General features: G+C 49.2%; 6 protein-coding genes across 6 annotated transcripts; 3 read left to right on the top strand and 3 right to left on the bottom strand.

Annotated features, from left to right (window-relative positions):
• Positions 1-1,039: 1,039 nt before the first annotated feature.
• Positions 1,040-7,778, top strand: LOC112270846. The gene is made up of 5 exons (XM_024459239.1): positions 1,040-1,197; positions 1,644-1,697; positions 1,803-1,955; positions 2,196-2,269; positions 7,712-7,778. The coding sequence occupies exons 1-5, from the start codon at positions 1,081-1,083 to the stop codon at positions 7,776-7,778; spliced, it is 465 nt and encodes a 154-aa protein (XP_024315007.1). The 5' UTR covers positions 1,040-1,080.
• On the bottom strand, positions 6,261-11,338 carry LOC100844713 (probable inorganic phosphate transporter 1-7). Its single transcript, XM_010230941.3, is given in 3 exon segments — positions 6,261-7,701; positions 8,980-10,397; positions 10,399-11,338. Coding segments are annotated over 2 exon segments (1,569 nt in total). The 5' UTR covers positions 10,588-11,338; the 3' UTR covers positions 6,261-7,701; positions 8,980-9,017.
• Positions 11,339-11,385: 47 nt separating this feature from the next.
• On the top strand, positions 11,386-12,147 carry LOC100826003 (uncharacterized protein At4g08330, chloroplastic). The gene has a single exon (XM_003562077.4). It carries the CDS (start codon positions 11,552-11,554, stop codon positions 11,990-11,992), a length of 441 nt encoding a protein of 146 aa, XP_003562125.1. The 5' UTR covers positions 11,386-11,551; the 3' UTR covers positions 11,993-12,147.
• A 171-nt stretch (positions 12,148-12,318) lies between these two features.
• Positions 12,319-13,322, top strand: LOC100843808. The gene has a single exon (XM_003558817.4). It carries the CDS (start codon positions 12,493-12,495, stop codon positions 12,994-12,996), a length of 504 nt encoding a protein of 167 aa, XP_003558865.1. The 5' UTR covers positions 12,319-12,492; the 3' UTR covers positions 12,997-13,322.
• LOC100843502 (pentatricopeptide repeat-containing protein At4g35130, chloroplastic) lies at positions 13,205-16,024 on the bottom strand. Its single transcript, XM_024456766.1, has one exon. It carries the CDS (start codon positions 15,948-15,950, stop codon positions 13,602-13,604), a length of 2,349 nt encoding a protein of 782 aa, XP_024312534.1. The 5' UTR covers positions 15,951-16,024; the 3' UTR covers positions 13,205-13,601.
• Positions 16,025-17,247: 1,223 nt separating this feature from the next.
• LOC100843202 (dnaJ homolog subfamily C member 17) lies at positions 17,248-21,791 on the bottom strand. The gene is made up of 4 exons (XM_003558815.4): positions 20,897-21,791; positions 20,184-20,405; positions 19,605-19,763; positions 17,248-17,623 (listed from the first exon to the last, which is right to left on the bottom strand). The coding sequence occupies exons 1-4, from the start codon at positions 21,374-21,376 to the stop codon at positions 17,600-17,602; spliced, it is 885 nt and encodes a 294-aa protein (XP_003558863.1). The 5' UTR covers positions 21,377-21,791; the 3' UTR covers positions 17,248-17,599.
• Between the last annotated feature and the right edge of the window lie 82 nt (positions 21,792-21,873).

Here is a 21,873-nt window from a genome sequence, read left to right as displayed (position 1 = left end):
ACGTTTTATAAGTTAGCATGCATGTTGTTCCAATACTGGTGCATGCTTCGAGTGGATGTACCACCCTACCATCTAGGTTCAAGTCATTCTATGCACATATCCTTGTTCCTACTTACGTACTATCAGGGCTTCCATATGAGGCTTATTCAAAAAAAAATATCACAACAATTTCCATCTTTCAAAAGATGCCACTATAAATTTGCAGATTCTTCGAAAAATGCCACTATAATGGGTCAAAAGATGCCACTGCAAGTGACATTTTACGAAAGATGAGAATTGAAGTGGTATTTTTTGAATAATTCAATAATTGCAGTGGCATATATCAAATTAATCCTAAAAATGTAGTGTTATTTATTCATCTGCAACACACAATACATTACGTCTTGTTGAATTTAGGTACTATTGGTTTTGATGAAAAATATTTTTTAGACAAAGGAAGGTTAAATTTATGTCATGTGCATTTTGGGAACACATAGAATGTATAAATTTTTATCCTATTTTGGTACTTTCGCTTTGCATAATTACATTGTAAATATTGTCATGTAGGTGTTATATGTGTAATGCCTCCTTTTGTTTCTAGGAATGGTTTTGTCATTCACAAAAATACGGCCATTGAATTTACTTTAATAGATGTCACAAAACTTTACTGAGAAAAAATGGGATATCGTTCCTTAGCAGAAAAGGATAAATAAAATAAATATGAGAGTGATCACATAAGGTTTATTCTTGACATGTTAGGGACTGAAGTACATTGGTTGACCTATGCAGCCACGTGATAACTCAAATAACCTATCACTCACCATAGTAATTTTCTTTGTATAGTATGCCTTTGCAAATTCTAATACAAGATCAAACATTGTGTAACTTGCAAGCTGTTTTTCTTACAAATTCACGTTTCTTGATAGCAAATAGTTGTCCTGAATTTCAGAAATTCTTATGTCTTTAGTGTTACAGTTGCATGTTTTTCTCGCATTCTTCTCTAGGTGTTGTGTTTAATAGAGTGCTTGAACTGTGTAGTTTGCGGTACACCATACATCTATTGGAGGGCCTAATGACAACTACTACGGATTACATGTGACCATGGATGTGTACGGCTATGAGTTAAAACCTGGTCAGCAAACTTCGACTACAATTTGGGTTGGTCATAAAGGAGATGGTGCTACAGCAAGCTTTAATGAGATTCAAGTTGGTTGGCATGTAAGTCATTTCATATTTTCATTAAGACATACAGTTTGAACTCAAAAAGTCAATAATGCATTCATAATATAACCGAGAGAGGTATCATTCAATTGCTACCAGCATTATAACGGAACAACATATGAGTCAATGGTTCCACTACAACTCTGTAGAATGTTGGAAATGTCAGTGAATTCAATTAAAATGTCATGTAAATAAATAGAATGACATGATGTTTTTTAATGATATGGACTAAAACTACACCCCTCAAAACGTAGACGAATGTTATAATTTCTTTCAGATTTTTGTATTATCCATCACTAAAAATCGAAGGACCCTTTTTAGGGAAAATACATGTAAAACTCTTCCCTGCTTGTCCATGTACAAAGAGAATTACCACCTCATTTTTCCATTTCTTGGATTACATAGGTGCGAAAGTTTTTTCATGTGTTCCCTTCTTTATACAGATATATCCAGATCACTATGGCGACTCACAACCTCATTTCTACACACAATGGACGGTAATATTATACTGATGATATGCATTGTTTGTTGACAAGTGATCTTAATCTACGGAAAACATATAGATGAGGTTTCTAATGTAAGCATGAACATATATGCAATAGAGAGATGGATATGAAGAAACCGGCTGCTTTAACATGGATTGTCCTGGATTCGTACGTGCAAATGGTGCTATTGTAGCTCCCGGTGATGTTATACATCCAGTTTCTGATGTTCCAAGTGGCCGCATACAAAAGATCACACTTAGAGTGCTTAAGGTAAGAATTCCATCTTTCTTGTCACAAATTACCCTGCCTTGTTATTGTCACGACAATAGTTTCCTCATTAAGCCATATATACGACATGGTTGATAAGACTTTCTTGTATAACCCAAGTTAGCTAGGATAGTTATTACATTGACAATCAATGGTATAAAAAGTTTCCAAGGGCTTAATTTGTTATTCCTTAACAATAGATTATTATATTATCACTAAAATCGAAGCTTAAATCCATCACAGGACAAAACAAGTGGAGACTGGTGGGTGTACTATGGCTTCAACAAAATCCCCACGGGTGTGGGATACTTCCCAAGGTCATTGTTCACCTACTTAGCGCAAAAGTCAAATGGGATGGCTTTTGGTGCCGCTGCGATGTGTAAAAAGGCGCTTCCTGAAGGGGCGCGTAGAGATAAACAAAAAAAATTCCTACGCGAACTCCCAAGATCTAGCCGAGGTAGAAGGCCACGAGGATTACCACTAGACGCGCAGTTGCGGATTATCGATGCAGCGCCTTGATGAAGTGCAGTCCCTCGATGCGATCCAGCCGATCCAATCCCGCGATCGTCGAAGTGCTGAACGTACAACACCTCTGCCTGTATCCACACGTGCGAGGAGCTCTGGCGGCGGACTGCTAGGTCCGGTGCGACGGTTGGACTGAATGGGGCTAGGGTTCTCAACGCATGAGAGTGGCGAACCGTACCCCTTAGGCATCCCACGCCCCTGCTTATATACCGAGTGGAAGTGGGCTCCAGCACTTGTGGCCCATCCATTCTGCGAGTCCAACTCGCATTGTCAGTCCATTTCCGGTTCGGGTCCAACCCGACCAAATACTTGCTCCCGCTCTTAAGTGTGTGACCCCGCAGGCTCATGGCGACTTGGACACGATTGGAGTCCGACTCTCAATCGATCAATCGGTGGCGGCTCCTAGCAGAACGTGCCGTCTCCCAAGTACCATCGAGTCATGATGACGTACCTTCCAATGTGACATACGTCTTAGTCCCTTTTGCCTCACGATATACCTTGTCGAACTATAGGTGCTTAATCGTCATCCCTTTAATAGTTCAACTCTCTTCTCGATCTGTGATATACGATTCATCCGACTAACTCTTAGTCGATCGACCCAGTTAACAGTTAACCGAGTCGCGCATGGCCATGCTTCCCGAATCATATCACTCGAGAGGGCCCAGAGAATATCTCTCCAGTCAGAGGGGCAAAATCCCATCTTGGTTATCCACATCACACAGCTTGATTCTCAGTCAAACCGAACTCTGCCTTTATAACTGCCCTGTTACGGAACAACGTTTGACAGAACCTAAGTTGGTGATCCACAACTCGGATTGTGCGATAACCTCAGGTCTAAGGATTACATTGATTGAGACATGCAAATGACGACCTACTCGTTGCATCTCAATATGGGTTAGTCCGACTCGCTAAACTCTTTAGCCGAGTCTGTGTAAGCTGGAATGACATCACCATGCCCATGACAAGTGGAACCGAGTCATCAGCCCACTTTCACATTAGTCTAGGTTATGTGTCCAGCACAACCTCAATGACTAAGGACAATTTAGTATGAACAACATGAATACATAGTTCCACAATCAAATCACAGATTTAATGATACACATCAGATGTTCAAACAAGGACAACTTAATAATCTTTATGAATACATTGGGAATTACATCATACATGATTGCCTCTAGGGCATATTCCCAACACTTCCGTCACCTCCCATGGGCAGCGGTATCAGCCCAAATGGTGGTCGGGGCCATGCCGCATCTCTCACCGACATTCAACTAATTGATGAAGATGGTAGGAGCAGCCCCATCATGGCAGACTTGCCCAAGATAGTCACGAACGAGAAATGCCACTCTATTACTCCTATTGATCATGCAAAATGCCTTTATGGTGGGCCTGGAGGTTGTGTGAGATAAGACATGATAATGTTTGAGCTTCGCCTCACAAAATTATTAGTTTCTTAATAAAATCATGTGGATGTGAACAAGCTATGAAGAGGATATTCACTTGTTTACATACTCTATACCAAGAATCCCACTTTGCAACAAAAATGCTTCCCACAAACTTAAACCGACCTAATTATGGAGCATGTACGTGACAAGCAAAATCCTTGTACTTACTGTGAGGCAGTATATTTTTTACAAGTTTTACAATGGTTGGCAATTTTAGGAGCCGTTCAACCTAGTTGATCCAACGGTGGAGAAATAGGAGGTACCGGAAAGTACTAAAACAAAAGTCCTGAAAAGTACCAAAATTATCGATTTACTTTTTAACTAAAAGGATTTAGTGAATATTTGCCCCCTAGTATCCGTCCTCCGTTCTAATCCGATGGCAGCTGCTCTTTGTGGCCTCAGAACAAGCGCACTCACGGGAACAGACAGAGAGAAATAGGGGCGCTCGGCGGAGGACTGTTGGCTTCACCAGCCGCCGCCGCCACCGCAGGAAAGGGTGCTGGCCGTCTCCAGGCCCCTCTGCCCACACTACGACGATCTAATCCACCCCGCGCCACCGGCTCCCCCTGCGACCACCCGCGCCGCTGGCTAGCTCCTCTCCCCCTCGTTCTGCTGCCCACAAAGTTCCTACCCCAAGGCTCCTTGACGGGAGAAAACTTGGATGCTCATTCAGTTAGCTAATTATGGTGTTGGAGATCAGAGAGCAATACATACTGAATTCAATTAACTGTTAACGATACAGAACTACGTGCGATTCCGTTGACATTTAACTAAGGAGAAAATTAGGATTTGAAATCAGAACAGAGATATTGTTACGAGTTCTTAAAGCTATTGTCGTAGTAGCTAGTTCAGTTGGAGAAATGGACTGCAATTTAGTTCGGCAATTGATTAAATCATGGTGTAGATGTAATATCACTTAATGAGAATAATTGTACTAAGATTAGCAAGATCTTCTATTCGGAATTCACATACTTGTACTAAGATTAGCAAATATCTTCTATTCTGAATCCAACAGACTGCAATCCATTAACTAATAGTCACAATGCAATCGATACATTGTTTCTCCACTGCAAGAATCACAAGCAAAAGCTGAACACCAACAGCAAAGAGCGGCCTGAAATTTGCTCCTGGAGTACGATGGCAGGGGTGGCCTGAAAGTTGATGGCGACTGCTGCGAGGGCATGGGTCGAGGGAGTTCACAGGGGAGCGGAGCCGTGCGGAGAAGCCGGAGCAGGGCGGGCAAGGCCGGTGAGGCCATTGGAGAGGGACGGGTCAGTTGCGGCCCAGGGAAATAAACAGCCCCTGAGTATCGATCAACGGACATAATTAATTCCGACGGGAGTACTGAAAAGTACTCGACAATCACTATAAAAGAGCTCATATTTCTTATGTTGATTTCAAGTCCTTTAACATATACCACGAATCAACACATTGTTCATTGTTGGCACAAGGCAATAAAGTGAAGATACTCAAGGGTAGCTAAAATAAGCACATATCATACTGTTAGATATAACCGTTTTCACAACACTAATTATAGACAAAAAAATAACCCGATTAAGGGTTTACGGTATGCACACACCCCTTCAATCTTTATTGCATGAAGGTTTTCTTTATTGTTGTTTTCTGTTTACTCCAAACTTTTTTTACTGTCACCCACTACAACACGTACTGCATTATATTCAGAGACATAGAGAAGCTTATACAAACAGAATAGGCCAGCCACCATTGTTTTCATTGTCGATATAGATAAACTTTCTACATGTAATTGATCTAAAAGCTAAATAACGACAGGACATGTGCAGTATCCACCTTGCCAACAGTTTGTGAGCAGACATGTTGATTTTTTGCAAACAAAATTCTGCAATTCTCTAAAAAATACAAATAAATACAGAGGTTTCAGCAACTTGAAACATCTGGCCTCATACCAAATATTTTGAATGAAGTAATATTGAGATAACTAAACTGATATGAAAACAAACACGAAAACATGTGCAATTGTTTGCCGAATGTCCCTTGCCATCTTTAGTTTTACCCAAATATTATTTCCTTTTCTATGCATTCTTTGATATGGTATTCCAAGGATCGATATGCATCATTTATCTACCATACAAATAATTGTTCGCTTTTCCCCACCACTTTCTCCATTTACATACATTTTTTATAACTGCATTGGTCTAATATTCAGACAATTACCTGGCAGGCCACGCATACAGATATTGCAACAAATAGGGCAGGCACTGCAACTGTCTATCAACTCCGTATTAACTATCTTTGAGCAGCCAGATCAATTCAGAGGCCGCATTGAAATGGCTATACACCACCAAATAGATTTGCAACATTCCAGCACAAAAAAGAAATTGATTTGCAACCTGGGCTGAGACCAAACATTTCTTTCGTGATCTTCTCCCAGCTACACACGGAGAAATTGAAACCGCTGCCAAATCTGCAATTACTTTCATGTGCTCGGAAAAAGGAGTACAGGTCTACTGTATATATCCTGTGAACCATGCTGCAAGAACGAGATGTTAACCATGCTGCAAGAACGAGATTAGAGTATCAAGAGTTATATTTGAGTTAAGTCTGCCGGTCTCTTACCCATATAAGTATAACAAGAAATGACCCACTCATGACAACCAATCTTCTGTATATATCCTGTGTATGCAGGCAGAAAACCTCCGTCAAAACGAAGACAGAAACCAGCCTCTGCTCTTATGAGGCTACTCGGGCACAAACGCGGTATTGATGAGCTTATTTTGAGGCACGTATGTACAGTCACGCATCTCGATTTTTACTGTGTACAGGTCCCCGAACCTGACATGCAGAACTAGCGAAACAAAGAGCCCGTGTAAGTACATCCAGATCAAACGAAAGCATTCCACCTACACAATTGATGAAAGACAACCGGTGTGATGGCTTCGATTTTGATGCGTAACTTGTGTTGTCACAAGCATGTAGTACCTGACTAGGTGCCTTCAGAAGCTATGGCACCTGGTAAAACATAGTCGTTGCAAGCGAGTGGATTTGCTGAACCTGAAGAGAGGAAAATTAGTCGACTGAGCCGGAATCACACCCCGCAGCATCGTAGGCGTGACGCTCACGACCACCTCCGTGTGGCTGGTCGGCGTCGGCGGGGCGGACAGCTCGAAGGCGGCGGCGGCAGCAGCAGCACGCCACCACTGCGACGACGACGACGACGACGAAGCCCCCGACGGCGATCGCCGCAATGGCGGCTGGGGGCAGGCCGCGTCGCGGCGGGGGCGCGTTCGTCGGCGGCGAGCGTTGGAGTGGGCTGATGACACGGCCGGAGCAGACGCCGAGGAAGCCCCCGACGGCGAGGAGGAGGAGGAGCAGGGGGGGAATCGATGCTTTCTTCTCCATCGGAGTTGAGAGAAGCTAAGCGTGCTGAAGCCGGTGTCAATGGAGGCTCGATCTGGCTCAAGATTGACGGTGGTATATATGTATGTCCATTGCCCAACTGCATTTGCCAATTCTGTCATTAGCAGTGCTATCGGTTCACCTTGTCAGCTAGCATTACCGACTAATTGCGCTCTCATCCATCTCTTCTCTTTGTTTGTCGAAATGGGAGCTGCTTTATTGATTCTCATCAAACCATCCATCCGATGAAAATGTAGCTAATAGACGTAACAACAAAGCATTGCTGATCTTACTGCTGGCCAGAGCACCGAAATGGCATCAGTTTGTGGGCGTATGGCAATCACTCAATCCTTTGTACAATCACGCATTCTAATTTTTGCAAGATGCTGATTGACTCCATTGCTCTACAAACAGAACGAATGAGATGATGGAAATTGGTTCAGTTGTAGATGGGGCGATACTTGATAAATGTGTTGATTGATCTATACGCCATCAAATTATTACAGTTGTAATTAATGAAAAGCAAGCGTCGCTTAGTTTGAAAGAAAAAGGAAAGAAAATGTACAACCGCTAAGTACGTGAGCCATGTCAGAACAAATAAGAAAACCCATAAAATAAAAATCAGCCCATAAAAGAAAACAATTGGAAAAAAAAAGCCAGCCCATCAACACAGCCCAGGTTTTCAAATCGAAAAAAACAGATCGGCCAATTTACTCGAACAAAAAAACAAAAAACAGATCGATCAACGACCTAATCTCGTCAACTGAGAAATTGTCAACTGAGATCTAGCAAAACCGCTAATCATTACAGTACTCCACTTCATCGAGTGTGCCCGCGTACAAGTCTAGAAGAAACAGAGAACAACAGAGGTCAGGCAAGGAGGTTTACGCGGAAGGGACGCTGCGGTCGTGGCTGTCGCGGAAGCAGCAGAAGCACACTGCGAGCACCGCGATGGTGATGGCGACGCCCGCCGCCATGATAGCGAGCACTGCTATCATGCCGGGGGGGGGGGGGGGGGGGGGAGGTTGTCTGGCGGAGGCGGACTGTGCAGCCTCATATCCGTGCCGGCGGCGGCCGCCGCGTCCGGGGCCACGGCGGCAGCGGGGGCGGTGGCGAGGAGGATAGCCGCGGTGGGGGCAGTCGAGCCATACCAAGTGGATGCTAGCTGGTTAAGAGGAGGAGGAGGAGGAGAAGGAGGAGGAGGACGGAAGGAAGATGAAGCTATAGTTGATGCTGCTTACTACGAATATTGCACTCGCTAGATGTTTATAAGGGGGCACCTAGTCTAATTTTTATTCTTCGTATTATTTGTTACTCTCTCCGATTCATAATAACTGTTTCAGATTTGGTACTAACTTAACATAAAGTTGCAGTAGATCGGAGAATCTTACTATAAATGAGAGCTGCAATTGGGAGGCCTGGGACGGTTGAGAGAATAAAACACATGAAAGCTAAGCAAATTCCTCGAAAATACTTTTGAGCAGTTGCTTATAAATTCTTAGAAGTGAGTAACAACCAGTAACAAAATTGACGCCAACCACTGAACTACTCGACTCTGATTTCTACAAAGGACAATTGCAATTTATCTCATCGTCCCCCTAGTCTAACTGTTAGACCTAGAAGAAGAGAACATAAACATCCATAGTTGATTAATTCAAGCAAAAACACTTGCAGATCAATACCTAAGGGCGAGAGACCTAGATGACCCTTCATGTAAGGATCAGTGCTCGGGCTCAGTCTCCCGTGACATCTCCTCAAGCGATTTGCCCTTGGGCTCCGGCACGAGGAATGTGAGCATGAACCCAAGCAAGCTGCACCCTGCGAGCACGAAGAGCGAGTTGCGCACGCCAATGCCAGGCAGGTACCCATGGGCCGTCTTGGCCGGGTCCGGGCTCTGGGCCAGGTACAAAAACCCAAACGAGCCGATGATGGCGCCCACCTTCCCGGACGCCGCCGAGATCCCATGGCAGGTAGCCCGCAGCCTTGCCGGGTAAATCTCCGCCGGCACGATGAACGTCGTCGCATTGGGCCCGAAGTTGGCGAAGAAGAAAGTGAGCGCGTACATGGCCACGAACCCGGCCTGGTGGCCCTGGGCCGTCCAGTACTCGTAGGGCACTGCCAGGCCCAGCATGAAGCAAGTCATCATGAAGAATCCGGCCGCCTGGATCTTGAACCGGCCCACGGAGTCGATGAAGGCCACCGTGAACCAGTACCCCGGCACCGTGCCGCAGAGCGCGATCAGGGACTGCGCGCGCGCGATGTGGTAGAGCTCCCCCAGCGCGCTCATGGTGGCCGCCGCCGGGATCCAGCCGATGGCGCTGAAGATGTCCTTCTGGAACAGGTTCTGCGAGTAGTAGGCGACGTCCAGGAGCAGCCACGTCGACGCCGTGCCCACCAGGTGCAGCCCGTGCCGCCGCGCGAACTCGCACGAGAAGAGCCCGAACGACGGAGCTGGCTTGTTGCTGCCGGCCGCCTGCTCCAGATCGGTGGGGACGATGTCCACGTGTAGCACCTTGGACATGTCGGCCGCGGCGCGGTGCGCGTTCTTGGCGATGAGCGCCGTGTACCGCGCCGTCTCCGGCATCTTCATCCGCCAGTAGAAGGTGAGCGCGGCGGGCACCGCGCCGGCCATGAGCACGATGCGCCACACGTAGTCGGCCTCGGGCGGCGTGGACGCGCCCGGGTTGTCTGCGTACGTCGGCGCCGGGAACGCGCTCTGGAACAGCGCCGTGACACCGATGGCCACGGCGCCGCCCGCCAGGATGCCGAAGCCCTGCATCGCGAAGACCGCGGCGATGAAGGCGCCCCGGGTCTTCTTGTTGGCGTACTCGGACATGATGGTGGCGGACAGCGGGTAGTCGCCGCCGATGCCGAAGCCGAGCCAGAAGCGGAAGAAGCAGAGCGTGGCCATGACGCTTGTAGGGGAATGCCCGAAGGAGAGCCCGGAGGCCACGGAGCAGAGCACCATGAGGAGCAGCGTCATGCCGTAGACGCTCTTCCGGCCGGCCTTGTCTCCGAGCCAGCCGAAGAAGAGCTGGCCCGAGAGCGTGCCCACGAAGGCGACCCCGTTCACGGCGGCCGAGACGGCCGGCGGGAGCGTTGCCCGGGCGCGGCGAGCCCTCGACGGTGTAGTAGATGCGGCCGATGAGCTTGGTGACGAGGGAGATGCAGAAGAGGTCGTAGGCGTCCGTGAAGAAGCCCATCCCGGCCACCACGATCGCCGTGAAGTGGTACCACTGCGTCTTGGCGCTGTCCAGCGCCGACAGCACGTGGACCTGGTCGCCCGCCATTGCCGCCGCCCGGATGCACAGCTCGATCCGCAGGAGATGTTGGGTTGGGTTTTGCGATGGGAGTGAACTGAGGGAGAAGGCACAGGTGGCGCGGTCTGTTATGAATAAGATCGACAGGTGAGAATATTCTAGGCGCCTGGTCCTTTGTTCCTTCCTTGGAAGCCAACATCTTCTCCTTGCTCAACCGTTCGTTGTGCTCCACGGCGGAACTTTGATTGATGGGAGCCGCTTCTGCCGCATTGCTCGCATGCAATGCCTGTTCCGTTAGCATAATTGTTATATTCTTGAGGAATCCGGCGCATTGAGCACGACTCGTTCGTTACGTAGAAGAAACGCTAAACGGTGCGCGCAGGTCCGATCAACTCAATTGGACTGGCATAAACTTCACACAAAATTGTTTTATTCCACGGAGAAGCTAGAATAGAGAGGCGAAATGACTTTGAGAACATGCGTTTCAGAAATCAACGACAGGCTAAAACAAATATTCAAGGAAAAACTGAAAAAGACGTACGCTTGGATGTTCATGTCCTGTCTTGTACTAGTATGTGATCGCCCATCCTAAGTGAAACAAAATTTTGATGTTCTAAAAAGAACGAAAGACTAAGCACTAACTTGTCTCTCTTTTTCAACACACAGAAAAAGAAAAACGAAAATTCTGATCTTGGACAAAAAAGAATTGTTGTACTAAAACGAATTGGTTTTGGCTATCGACCAGATACGCCGATGATACCATATACTCCAGATTGAAGCAGCTGTCCTGGTTGACTTCTGACCACCGGATAGAATAGAAGCTTCTCGAATTGCCGGTCCAACGCCGCAACGCGGCAGCTGCAGCAGCACCAAATCCTACACCCAAACTACCTTCCCACCACCCAGAAATCCCCCAAACCGACCACGACGCGAACAGATTACAGAGCCCGTACGAGAAAATTCCCCCACGGCCGCGATCAGATCATCAGAATCCATGGCCCAGGCTCCGGCTCCGGCTCCGGCGACCACTTCCTACGGCTGCGCGGCGTGCGGAGCCGACCTGAACCTGTCCTCGGCGCACCTGTACCCGGCGGGGGTCTACTTCGAGGCCGGGAACAAGGGCACGCTGTCCTTCTCGTGGGCGGACGAGTCGCGGCTCCGGTTGGCGGCGGAGGACAGGATCCGCCCCTTCTTCGAGACGCTCGACTACTGGGGCATCCAGCGGAAGCGCACCCGGATCAGCTGCGACGCCTGCGGCCGCCTCCTCGGCCACGTCTACGACGACGGGCCGCCGGTCATGGAAGGCACCGGGCAGTTCGGGATGGGCCCTAGCCAGGTCGTGCCTCGCCGGCCCAGGTACCGGTTCAAGATCAAGGCCGTCACGCCCATCGCCGGCGGCGGCGCGGCCAGTTCTGCCGAGGCTGCCTCCGCCTAGTCAAGGCTCAAGGCCCGGTGCTTCGACTTGTTTGTGCAAGTGTTCCACTGTAATTGGTGCCTGTAAAAACGTGTGCACATGTATGTAAATCTTGGTCCGTTTGCTGCAATAAACTTGTCGCTAGGATGGAATTTGATGTGAATATTTATGATTCATCGAGCTTTCCTTTTGAGATTCTGATTTAGTACTCCCTAACTGATGTGGATTTGTCTAAGATTCACGGTTAATTTGGGACGCAGAGAAGAGTATCATGTTTGTCCAGGGTTCTGATTCTTAGCTTGCTTCAGATTTGAGTGATGCCCATCAGGCCATCAGATCCAAACTGCTCAGATCAGGCAGAATTCTTGAGTTCTTGAACGAATTGCCATACGGTATTTTTACCCATACGCTGGCAAGTGGCAACCCAACAAGCCGAACCCAGTGAACCGACGACCCTAAAGCAAACCCCAAATCGAACACGAAGTCACGACCCCGACCCAGCCACACCGCAACAGACCACCATGGCCGTGGCCACACGCGCCCGCGGCTCCGAGCTCCTCCGCGCCCTGGCCGCCACGAGGGGTCCCCCGCCGGCAGCGGCAGCGGCAGCGCAGCTCCGATCCATCCACGAGGGGCCAGACACCATCGACGAGCTCCTCGACCGCCACCTCTCCAAGAAGAGCCCCTCCTCCTCCTCCTCCCTCCTCGACGACGACGCGGCGGAGGCCCTGGCGCGGCGGCGGCTGACGAGCACGCGGCGGGAGGCGCTGGCGCTGTACCGGGACATCCTCCGCGCCGCGCGGCTCTTCGAGTGGCCCGACGAGCGCGGCGTGCCGTGGCGGGAGGCCCTGCGCGCCAACGCGCGGCGCGAGTTCGAGGAGGCCCGCGGCGAGCGCGACCCGGAGGTGGTGGCGCGGCTCCTCATCGGCGGCCGCGACGCCGTCGAGCAGGCCCTGGAGCGCGTCGCCGAGGCCTCCCGCCGCGCCGTCCAGGCCGAGGAAGCCAAGCGCCGAGGCGGGGCCTAGATGTAGGCCGAGGAAGCCAAGCGCCGCTCCCACAAGCTCCGATGCGTCTCCATGCTTTCACTTCTCCTGCTGCTGCTTATGCTTTGTTGATTTTGCTGTGGGTTACGTACGAAGGTTTATGTGTTGTGACAGAAAATGGAAAAATCCTTGATCTTACTTATGAAGCAGTTCCCCCCTTGCCATTCCCAAATCTGTGTGTGCCAAGAAATGCGACTGGAAAGCAACTTTTGTTTTGCATTTCATCATTGTATGATGTATGGTATACACCGAGTTACCTACCTGTAATTCCAAAAATTTCAGTCCAAAAGAATTGACTCTGTACATCATGTCATTGTCAATTACAAACGCCAAATGGCGATGCTTGTTTGTTCCAATCCAGTGTGTAATCTTCGGTACCTGCAGCAAGGCATACCCCTTGTTCCTGGAGCCAATGCAACCATGATGTTCTTTGAGTGCCGCAGTAGCATGGCATCATTCAGACCCTGAGTGAGGTCTGGATCTATGACAAACAGTTGCAATTTGTCATGGCACCGTATATACATACAGGCGTTCTCTTGCTTTTGCTGAGATGCATTCAAGCTTGCCATCAACCATAACCATTCAATTCACCAGTAGTCGCCACAGCAACAAGAGCCATCCAAGAATTCATGGTATATATTTGTGTCGCCAACAACAATCCTTCGTCTTGAATATTTCGATATCAACTTTAGCGCATGATGGCAGTGGTTGCATATTCGCACATTCTTCTTGACAAGAATTGGAGCTCTAGCCTCAGATGATATCAGACCGAAGACAACAGCCAGCCTGACACTATGCTTGTTAGGAATTATGGTTCTCCTTGACGTCAAAGAGATTGGATCAGACAGATTTCGTGGGTAATCTGTTTCTCCAATCTTTCTCGACAGAACGTCAGACACTTCATGAATCGTCTTGCTCTGAGGGTGTGTCATGTCTCCGTTAACAAAACTGCAGGAGCTACCATGAAGCTCAACTATGCTTCTTGCATCCGTCCTTCGCAACCCCTTCTCCATCATCGATGATCTTATTCGTTGCACATCCTCCCATCTCCCAGCATCAGCATACATGGAAGAAAGAATAACATAGCAACCTGTGTTGTCATGCTCTAGTTCGAATATCCTCTCTGCTGCATATTCTGCTATATCTATATCATTCCTGTTCCTACTTGCAGTCAATAGGGAACCCCATATCCTGAATGTTGGAGTTATTGGTATACTTTCAATGAATTTCAGCACCTCTCTAAGATCACCTGCCCGACCCAGAAGATCAGTCATGCATCCGTAGTGCTCAATCTGTGGGATGATACCATAGTCACGTTGCATCAAATTGAACTGAATCCAGCCTTCATCTGCCATGCCCGAGACACTGCAAGCAGTTAACACGGAGACAAAGGTACTCTCATTTGGTTGCAGGCCATTACTTTTCATCTCAGAGAACATCTCCAATGCAATTTTCCCCTGGCCATGAATCGCATACCCCATTATTATTGTGTTCCAAGAGATGACATCCTTACCTGCCATTTTGTCAAATATCTTCCTTGAGGACACAACATCACCACACCTAGCATACATATGCATAACTGCATTCGTAACGAGAGTGTTCTCTCCGTAATCTAACCTGACAATGTAGCTGTGCATTTGCCTGCACTGCCTCAGTAACCCCAGCAAAACAAATGCTGGCACTACTGCCGACATGGTGAAATAATCAGGATAAAGAGGCTGATTGAGTAACTCCAGGAACAATGTGATTGCTTCATTATACATCTCCTTGTACATGTAGGCAGCGATCATATTATTCCATGATACCAGAGTCTTGTTTGTCATCTGACCAAATATCGTTTCAGACGATTTCACTTTGCCAACTTTGCTGTACATCTCGAGAAGAGCAGTCTCAAGCACAACATGAGGAAGAAACTGACTCCTAGTTACGTAACCGTGAACGCTCCTTCCATACAGTGAGCTCTCAGTCTGAGCACAGGCAGCCAGCAAATTGATAGCGGTGACAACTTCCACCTGGTGTCCTTCTGCCTTCATTTGCACGAAGCAATCAAACGCCTCCTCAGGACATCCATTCAGCGCATACCCACCAATCATACAATTCCATGTCACGACGGTCCTCGACGGCATCGTTGCAAACATGCCCTCAGCAGAAGCAATGGCGCCACATTTGCAGTACATGTCAAGAAGAGAAGTGCCAACCTTGACATCTTGCTCCAGACCGTGCCGGATCACATAGGCATGGACCTCCCGCCCTTGCATCAACGCTGAGTCCAAGCAGCAAGCGGCGAGGGCGGCTATGATCCCAACACCGTCATGCTGCACTTGCAGCCCCTCGTGCATCTCCCTGAAGCAGTCCAGTGCCAGCGCCCCCAGCCCGTTCGACACGTACCCGTCCACCATCGAGTTCCAGGTGACGATGTCCCTGACCGGCATTCCATCGAACACCCTCTCGGCGTCCGCCACCATGCCGAGCTTCGCGTAGAACGCGAGGAGCGAGTTGCCCGTGTACACCTCGGAGCCCACGAGACCGAGCCTGATCGCCGCCGAATGCGCCGCGCGGCCTTCCTCGAGCGCGCCGAGGCGCGCGCAGCACTTGACGACGACGGGGAAAGTGAAGCGGTCGGGCCGCGCCCCGGCGGCCAGCATGGCGCGGTAGGCGGCTAGCGCGGCTTCCGGGAGGCCCGCGTCGGCGAAACCCCGGATCACGACGTTGTGTAGGAACGCGTCCGGGCTGCTCCGCACGGCCGCGAGGGCGTCGTGCATGCGGCCGGCGGCGGCGTGGGAGAGGACGAGCGACTTGAGGCTGGGCCCGCGCTTGGGCCGCACGCGCGGCGGGGGCTCCTTGGAGGTCGAGGCCGCGAGGTGCTGGGAGGCGTAGGTGGTGGAGGAGGCATGGGCGTGGCGGGAGGAGGAGGAGGTGACGAGCGGCGTGGCCATGGGTGGGGCACGACGGGGCGAGGGGAGGCGAAGCAGGGGATATTGGAGGCCAGAGGTTTTTATCCAAGAGGAGAGGAGGGAAGGGACAAGAACGGGCAGTGACGTGTCGCATGGATTTGCACTGTTCTAAATGGCGCGCTGCTGCAGAGCTGCTTCATCTCTTCTTCTTCTTTTTTGTTTCTTTGTTGAAGCAAGCAACGCTTCATCTCAAATCACATCGTCAAACTTCACCGGATTTGTAGGTTGGAAACTACTGTACAACACATAATCAAATCACATGTTCAACTTGGACGAATGTACACATCTGACCACTTGATTCCTTGTATGTCTGTTTAGAGCAACTCTAACGGATGCAAAAAAAAAAAACGGTCCAAACAGTACCCGAAAAATGGGCCGGACCGTATATGTATATCTACGGGTCGGAGGGAGCGGTTCGGTACCAAAACAAAACCCATTCTGCCACCACCTCTGCTGCACCCAAACCCTCTCTTCTCTCCTCTGTGTATCCCCTTCTTCTCCGACGACTCCATTTCCCCCTCCTCCCCAAAATGAACTCGAGTGGCTCGGAGGCGTGCCGCGGCAGCCGGTCGGGTTTGTCCGGTGGCAGTCGAAGCCCGCCGGAGCGAGGAGGCACGCCGCACCCGCATCCGCTCCGAGACGGCACGCAGGCGCAGGGCCCACCGCCAAAGCAACTGGGTGGGCCTCGAGCTTGCCTTGCCGGAAACCCTTGCCCGGCAAGGGGAGGTCGAGGTGCAAATATCCGCGCGTCGACAATGAGACACTCCGGGCGGGAGGACGTGGCAGAGAGTGCCATCTCCGGTTCCCACAGTCGCGCCGTATCCCCCTCGCCATCGGCCGTCGAGGAGGATGAGGACGCCGCCTACAACAAGGCGGTTGCCGAGTCCCTCAAGACGGCGGATGAAGAGGAGCAACGCCGACATACGCCGCCAACCTCTCCACCGCCATCCGCCGGTCAGAGGAAGAAGTGTAATAAAGATTAGGTTTTATTAAAATCGTCTATGTATGAACTGCTTAATCTAAGTTTCTGTGTATGAAGTTGGACATGTGTTATTAGATCCTGTGTTTAAATTTAGTTATTTCTATGTATGAACTTGCGGTGCTTGAGATGAGATTCGATGGGCGAATCGATCTCATTATTTATTTTCAAATTTGTTGTGCCGGTTTTCTGTATCCGTTCTTTCCAATGCCAAACGGTACTGAACTTTCAGTTCAGCCGAACTCGCGTAGTTCAGCTGCTCTTGCACCGATCAGACACGTCTGCCGTTGCAGCATCCCGGGCTTACCAACTACCTTCAGACTATCTATTGCTACACCAAGAATAAGGTGTGCGGTCTAGAATACAAGTATGATTAGGTTCCTTTTCACTGCCTGACAAAAACTAGATGTAGACCTGTAGTGTATCTTGGTTACAAAGAACTCCAAAATTACACAACAATCGAGCACAGACATGCATGGCAGTAATTGCACACAAACTTTGTCTACCATGTGCAGGAATCAGGATACATATCAATTTCTCAGCGACAAAAAATGTTCCCATTTCGCAACTGCATTCTGACGATCCTCAGGTATCGTAACAAGGAATATCCTCTGTAATTTGCTAGCTCATAGTTTTGAGAAGCACCAATTATTCACATTTTCTTTCTTTTCTGGGCCTGCAAGGTCGAAAATGCAGCTATTAGTCCCATCAGTTTTACACAAATATATTTGTATCATGCAAGCAATCTAATACGGATTTCCTTCATTCATCAACCGCAAAGCAGATAAATATCCTTACTAAATTCAGCGAAAACTGAAGGACCAAAGCGATCATAAGAAATAAGGAAATTTATGACAATGCCACTAGTTGCTTGTGAGATAATGGAAGTGCCATTGCTTTTTGGGTAATTATGAAAATGCCACTGCTCTGTTAACTTTTTTTGTGCTTTTGCCATTGCCGTTACTTTTTGGGCGTTAACATCCATCAACCCATTTAACAGATCCGAGCAACTAGTCTTTTCGGCCAAAAAGACTGGCATATCCGTGTCTTCTCTGTTTCTTATCTTCACTGCACCATTTCTTACAAGATGTGGCCGGCGGAGGAGCTGGTGGTGGAGATGGTGCGTTCCAGGCTGCGAACTAGCGAGGGTGCATGGGGTATCATGGACAGCGACTCCTGTAGGGAGGGCAAGCTGGAGGGGGTGCTCCCTTGCGTCCGGCAAATGGGACGCCGCCTCCTCTCTGGCATATGGCATACATGGGTTTAGAGCTCAGGAATTCTATCAACTCCATTAGTTTCGATCTAAGTTGGATATGCTAATAGATAGGGTGCCAAGCTAATTGAGCAGTTCGGCATCAAGCCTCACCTACAGTGACCAGCTCAAGGCGTTCAACTCACTGTGGCAAATGGGGAAATGAAGGATGGAGCTAGCTAGATAAGATGGTGTAGTCTAGGATCAAGCCAGGCCGGCAGGTGTACAATATCCACACAGCAGTATAGCAAGGTAGACAGCTCGTACAGCCAATCGGCGAGAATGCCTGAACTGCGCTGCCACAAATCAACATCGGCAAGCTGGAGGCCCTCTCCTGCTCTCCATGGTTTACAAAGCGTCCAGGCGCTTTAAGGCGTTGGGGGGGGCGCCTCAACGCCTAGGCGCTCAAAGCGCGAAGCGAGGCGACGCCTTAGTCAATTTTTGCAAAGCGCTAGGGGAACTAATATGGCAGACATGAGTAGACAGAAAACCTGATTCATATCTTGAATTCCCACGATTTATACCACTGGCGGGGGAGGAGGGGATCTGGCGGGCAGCAGCCTGGCGACGGACTGGCGGAGGAGGATGGGATCTGGTCGGCGGGAGCTCTTCTCTCTCTTTTCCCACAAATTATACCACTGGTGTGTTCCCCTCTCTCTCTCCCAACTCATTTTCCCTCCAATTTCTCTTCCTCTCCCACCAATTTCAGTTTCTCCCACCGATTTCTGAGTTCTGGGCCTTCTGGCTCTGTTTCCCGCAGTGGGAGAGGCCGGCGGGGGATCTGGCGGGCTGCGGGCAGCTTCCTGGCGGCGGAGGTGGATGGGCGGGAGCTCCTGGTGTTCCCCTCTCTCCCCCTACTCCAATTTCACTTCCTCTCCCGCCTATGCCTGCCAATTTTGGTTTCTCCCGCCCGATCTCTGTTTCCCGCTCGATAGCGTCCAGAATGGATCGAAGCGGCGATTTCAGCGCCTAGGCGACGCCCCAGGACGCCTACGCGACGCCTCAGGACGCCTTAGTCAGAAATCTAAGGCGAGAACGACGCCTTGACGTCGCCGGGCGCTTCGACGCCTAAGCGTCGACTAGGCTGCTCTCTTTGTTCTTTTCCCTCTGATCTCTGATTGTTCGTGCTCTCCATGAAGCTAATTAAGGTCACAACAATATGCTTCCATGCATGTGAATGGTAGACAAGGCTAATTGGGCCAATTTACACCACATTAACTGAGAAATGGATGATAACGGCTGAGATGTAACAGCAATTACATAAACGCAAAAAGTTCTAACAGAGGAGTGGCATTTACAAAATCAACCAAAAAGTAATGGCATAGTCATAATTCGAGGAACGGCTAGTGGCATTGTCATAAATTTCCCTAGGAAATAAAATGTGAAAATGAAGTAATTTAATTACCTCTTGAAGTTTCCGGAATACCGATGCTTCCAAATCATTGAATCCAGCTCCTTCAATGTTGCTTGTCCTCAGTTCAGATGTTTGAGTTGACCCTGGTAACCCGCCCATAGTGCTGACCTTTAAAGGTAAGTATACAAAATCGCTCTTCAGTGCCAATTCCTGTTAAAAGATCAACAAGTATTGGTTAGCCGCATAACAAAAACATATGATAACTCTGATACAGATAATACAGCTTGTCAAAGATCCACAAGGCGATATGGAAATGACACAACCAACATCAAAGTTGAAACATAAATAGAGCAAGCAACAAGAGATGGGTGATGAAACACAGGCATGGGGACCTTCTTAAAAATTCTTGTGAACCCCTATCTTGCTCCAGATTAAAATGAACTCAATTTTCATGTGCTAGTTTAAGATCTACTCCCTCTGTTCCTAAATTCTTGTCATTGTTTTAGTACAAATTTGAACTAAAACAACGACAAGAATTTAGGAACGGAGGGAGTATCATTTTGCCACCAAGACTTTTCCTTTAAGGTGGAAAACTCCCCAAGACGAAAAAGGTAGAGAAACCAGACTTACTGCTGCCTCTTTGGAAGCCATCACAACAATTGCTGAACCACTACTCTTCGATCTCCGGGTCTTGATCACAATATCTTCAACCTTGCCAAATTGCTTAAAGATTTCATCCAGCTTTGCTGCAGTGTAATTATCTGCACCATCTTGCCATGAAACCTTCAAGATCTTTCCCTTGTCTGTTTTTCCTCCATTTTCTGGAGTTCCACCCTTCTTATCTCCATAAGCCTAAAATGAAAAATTACCAACTCGTGATCAGTACCCACATGAAGGTACAGACTGATAAATCTTGAACCACAGATAGACAAATGTCTTGCAAAATCTTTAAACTTTATTTTGACAAATGTCTTGCAATTTCCATAAAATGCTCTTTTCTTCAGTATTAGACAAAGCTATCTGATGTGGAGAAGGAAGATGCTTGGTGCTGAATAACCTATACATAGGCACATAGCTACTTTGGATGATGAACTGCTTTTGCTGATCCTGTTCAGTAGTAGTCAGCTATATAATGTTCCAGCTTCATCTCTAGGCTACAATTGCTGAGTTGTTTTAAGGTGCACCATATGATATTTTATATCTACAGGTTAAAGAAATTGTCCAACATTCATGACCCCAAAAGGCAGCAATTATAAGTGCAGCCAGAATACAATGCTACACAAAGAAACTAACGAATTGAATTAAGATTCAAAGAGTAGGGAGACATCAAACCTAACCCTTACCGAAGTGGAAGCAGCGCCCGTGGCGCCCGACTGCTTGGCCGCCAAGAACTCATCCAGTTCACGCTTAATGTCGGCAGCTTTCCGCTTGTCCTCTCGCTTAGCAACCTCGGCAGGGTCGACAGACAGGCCTCCGCCGGCGGCGAAGGCGCGCTCGCGCTCCTCTAGGTCTGCCACGGCCTTCCGTCGCTTGACCCCTGTGGCGGCCGCGCGGGCGGCGGCCTCGCGGCGGCCGCGGAGGCGGGCGTCGAACTGCCGGCGGAGGGACTCGTCCCGGAGGAACTTGTACGAGCTGGCGAGGCTCTGGAAGTCGGCGGTGGCGTTGGGGTCGTCGGGGCGCTTGTCGGGGTGACGGAGCCGCGACTGGGTGCGGTAGGCCTTCTCGATCTGCTCGACGCTCAGCGCCGCGCCTTCCTCGCCGGACGGGAGGCGGAGTACCTCGTAGTGATCTACATCGTCACCGACCTGCCCCGTCGCCGCCATGTGGAAACAATCGTAGTTCCGGCGAGAAGCACAGGCGGAGTACCCAGTAGAGCAAGGTAGAGCGGCCACCCTACCTTGATGTTTTGTCTTCCGTTACCAATTGGAGAAGCGGCCGGCCTACCTTGATGTTTTGTCTCCGATACGAATTGGAGAAAATTAAGGAGAAGAAAAGGGGGGCTAAAGGGCGGAATTGGTTCGTGGGGGTGATGCGAGGAGAAACGGTCGGGAGCGAGAGAGCCGAAGGGGAGACCAACCGGCGGTGCCGGCGCTCGCGCGAGGAGGAAGACGAGCGAGGGGGCTGGGGCGGCGCTCGGCAGCGGGATGGGCCAGAAGGAGGGAGACGAGCGAGGGGAGGGGGGTCTGGCCGTCTGGCCGTCTGGGCGCTCGGCAGCGAGCCAGCGAGATGGGCCAGAACAGAAGGATGGAGGGGTGCAGACGTGCAGCACAAGAAGTAAAAGGAAAAAAAAAAGGGTAATACAGATTATCTCCGGTCTGGG

The sequence above is a fragment of the Brachypodium distachyon genome, chromosome 1 (genome assembly GCF_000005505.3).
Source record: "Brachypodium distachyon strain Bd21 chromosome 1, Brachypodium_distachyon_v3.0, whole genome shotgun sequence".
NCBI lineage: Eukaryota > Viridiplantae > Streptophyta > Magnoliopsida > Poales > Poaceae > Brachypodium > Brachypodium distachyon.
Note: the sequence above shows the minus strand (reverse complement) of the source record. Positions and strands in the feature narration are given on the sequence as shown.

Excerpts from the sequence above, each read along its gene's own strand:
- LOC100826003 (XM_003562077.4), top strand. The coding sequence starts at position 11,552 with ATGGCCCAGGCTCCGGCTCCGGCTCCGGCGACCACTTCCTACGGCTGC.
- LOC100843808 (XM_003558817.4), top strand. The coding sequence starts at position 12,493 with ATGGCCGTGGCCACACGCGCCCGCGGCTCCGAGCTCCTCCGCGCCCTG.
- LOC100843202 (XM_003558815.4), bottom strand. The coding sequence starts at position 21,376 with ATGGCGGCGACGGGGCAGGTCGGTGACGATGTAGATCACTACGAGGTA. Across the intron at positions 19,764-20,183 it reads TGGCTTCCAAAGAGGCAGCA|GAATTGGCACTGAAGAGCGA; the intron begins GTAAGTCTGGTT and ends ATCTTTTAACAG. Across the intron at positions 17,624-19,604 it reads TATTCCGGAAACTTCAAGAG|GCCCAGAAAAGAAAGAAAAT; the intron begins GTAATTAAATTA and ends TCGACCTTGCAG.
- LOC112270846 (XM_024459239.1), top strand. The coding sequence starts at position 1,081 with ATGGATGTGTACGGCTATGAGTTAAAACCTGGTCAGCAAACTTCGACT. Across the intron at positions 1,198-1,643 it reads AGATTCAAGTTGGTTGGCAT|ATATATCCAGATCACTATGG; the intron begins GTAAGTCATTTC and ends TTCTTTATACAG. Across the intron at positions 1,698-1,802 it reads ATTTCTACACACAATGGACG|AGAGATGGATATGAAGAAAC; the intron begins GTAATATTATAC and ends TATATGCAATAG.
- LOC100843502 (XM_024456766.1), bottom strand. The coding sequence starts at position 15,950 with ATGGCCACGCCGCTCGTCACCTCCTCCTCCTCCCGCCACGCCCATGCC.